At 48.6% G+C, this 2,251-nt stretch overlaps 1 protein-coding gene across 1 annotated transcript in view; it reads left to right on the top strand.

The window, feature by feature from the left end:
- ACSF2 (acyl-CoA synthetase family member 2) overlaps window positions 1-2,251 on the top strand; it is a 36,783-nt gene that overhangs the window by 12,526 nt on the left and 22,006 nt on the right. The window contains exons 8-9 of the mRNA XM_027880677.1: window positions 272-420; window positions 1,009-1,100. Coding sequence (XP_027736478.1) covers window positions 272-420; window positions 1,009-1,100 — 241 coding nt within the window. The remainder of the gene's footprint in view (window positions 1-271; window positions 421-1,008; window positions 1,101-2,251) is intronic.

Below are 2,251 nucleotides of genomic sequence, written 5' to 3'. Positions count from 1 at the left end.
AAAAAAAAAAAAGAAAAAAAAGACATTGCAGAATTACAGAATGAAATTTTGACATTAAAAAAACTTCCCAAGGTTATTTTTATTAAAGGCAGGAGGTGTCAAGAGTCGTATTCCCTCCTCACAGGAGCACAGCTGAATGTCAGATTTCCAGCAAGCAGATCAGGAAAAAATGTCTCTCTGCTCGGATCTTTGCTCTCCAGCAGTGAGATGATGGGCTGGACACGGGCTGGGGGGGTCTCCTCTCCTCACTGTTGTCTCTGGCTGATCCCAGGACCGTCGCTTTTGCCTCCCTGCACCCCTGTATCACTGCCTGGCGTCGGTGGGAGGCTGCATGGTGATGGCCCTGCACGGGACCTGCTGCATCTTCTCATCTCCCAGCTTCGAGGGGAAGGCAGCGCTGGAGGCCGTGTCTCGAGAGAAGTAAGAGCTCGTTTGTGTCTCGTTACAGAGCAGTTCAGGGCTGTGACTGTGCTTCTTCTCTCGCCCTGCCTGCCAGGACATTGCTCACACCCTTCCTTCCAGTGGTGGGAGGGTCGGGTTTGCTGGTGCACACACTTGCACAGGCACTTCAGGAACCGAAATCTGCCTTTCCAGCTGTGCTTGGGAGTGTGTCACACTTCTCCCAGAGTTAAAGGATCCTTCAGGTCACCATAGGACTGGATGGAAAGCGTAGTGGTGTCTTGGTTTGCTGTGGCTGGTGTGTTTTCACATACCTGCCCTTCTTCTCTAAGTCCAGCTCAGTTGTGTTTCCAGATTGTTCCCCAAGTGTAACTTGTGAAGCAAAAGAGCCGTTGCTGTGTCTGCATCATACATGCATATATGTCTATATTTATATATATATATATATTTCTGTGTGCTGATGAGTAGCACATCTGCTGTGCCTGCCTCCTGCTGCTCTGCAGCCCTGGGTGGGGTGGGATGGGATGGGTGCTGAGCTGGGGTGCTGAGCTGGGGCTGCCCCCAATTCTGGCTCTGCAGCTTTTCCTTTTCTTCCCGCTCTTGCTCAAGGTGCTCCTTCGTCCTGGGCACACCGACCATGTTCATAGACATGCTCTCCCAGCCAGACTTCGACTCCTACGACCTGTCATCTCTCCGGGGAGGTAAGTCTCAGAACCCAGATGGAAAAATCCTGAGGAACGGGATATTCCTCGTTCCCTGCTGGGAGGCTGTGTTAAGTTTTGTGAGCAAATGGCTCTTTTGGTGGGAAGAGTTTAGTTGAGCGAGCCTTGTGTTTCCCCTGGTAATTTGATGCAACATTTCCTTTCCCCGGGGAATCCTTAGATCATTAGGTATTTTAGGACTCTTCTCTCATCTTGAGGCAGTCTAGGAAAGGACCTTTCTGTTTTAGCTGCGAGGGGAGGTATCAGGAATAGCCTGATTTTCCTCAGTTCCCATCTCACCAGCCACCACCGTGTGGCAGCAGATGCTTTCTGTGCTTCAAGCTGGTGCAGTCCCTAAAGCAGAGCCACGCTGGGATTTCTCTCTCTGACCTAAAGTTTCCTGCCAGTTTTGTGAAGTCACTGATCCAAGTACTGGATCAAGTGTGATACCCTGTGCTGGAGCTTCCTCTCTTGTTGCAACCAACCTTGAAAATAGCTGAGCCGAAACAAGGAGACCACCAGCCCTTTTGAGGCAGTAACATCACAGAGAGAAGATGGTGCTGGAGCATAAAGAAATATTTAAGCAGTTGCCTAATCCTCCCTGCTATGTGAAAAATGATCCTATCTCATCCTATTCTCCAAAAAAGCCCACATATTGCTCCGCTCTTCTGCTCTGTCATCCTGGGATGAAACAGGTGGCAATGGGATCTGTCCTCTCCCAAAAGGGCTGCTCTGTGCAAGGCAGGAGGAAAGGTTTTCAGGTTTATGGTGAGGATTGATGGGAGTGTTTGTCCTGCTAAAAATCTGCACCTCTTTTTCCTCTGAATCTTTCCTTTTTTGGGAACTGCAGCTTGGACTAGGTTTGTGCCATAGAGTTTATCTTCCTAACAAGTGAACTCTGCCAACCCTTAATTCATTCAGGCAAACTGGCCTTGCTGCAGCCTTTGCTTCTAGAATAACTGTAAATAACTATGAAACAAAGTAACTATAAATATGGAAAGTATTTTGACATGAGCCATTGTATCCCAAAAATCTTGCCAGCGTTGAACTCTGGGAATGCAGAACCATTGGAGGGACTGCTCCTGGGAATAAATAGATGGTTTCCAAGGTCTTTTCCTCTTTCTTCCAGGAATCATTGCAGGTTCTCCTGT

This window comes from Empidonax traillii, unplaced genomic scaffold, assembly GCF_003031625.1.
Source record: "Empidonax traillii isolate 1590-97213 ecotype Southwest subspecies unplaced genomic scaffold, ASM303162v1 scaffold73:size1297144, whole genome shotgun sequence".
Lineage (NCBI taxonomy): Eukaryota > Metazoa > Chordata > Aves > Passeriformes > Tyrannidae > Empidonax > Empidonax traillii.
The sequence above is the reverse complement of the archived record's forward strand: the minus strand, read 5'-3'. Positions and strand labels throughout refer to the sequence as shown.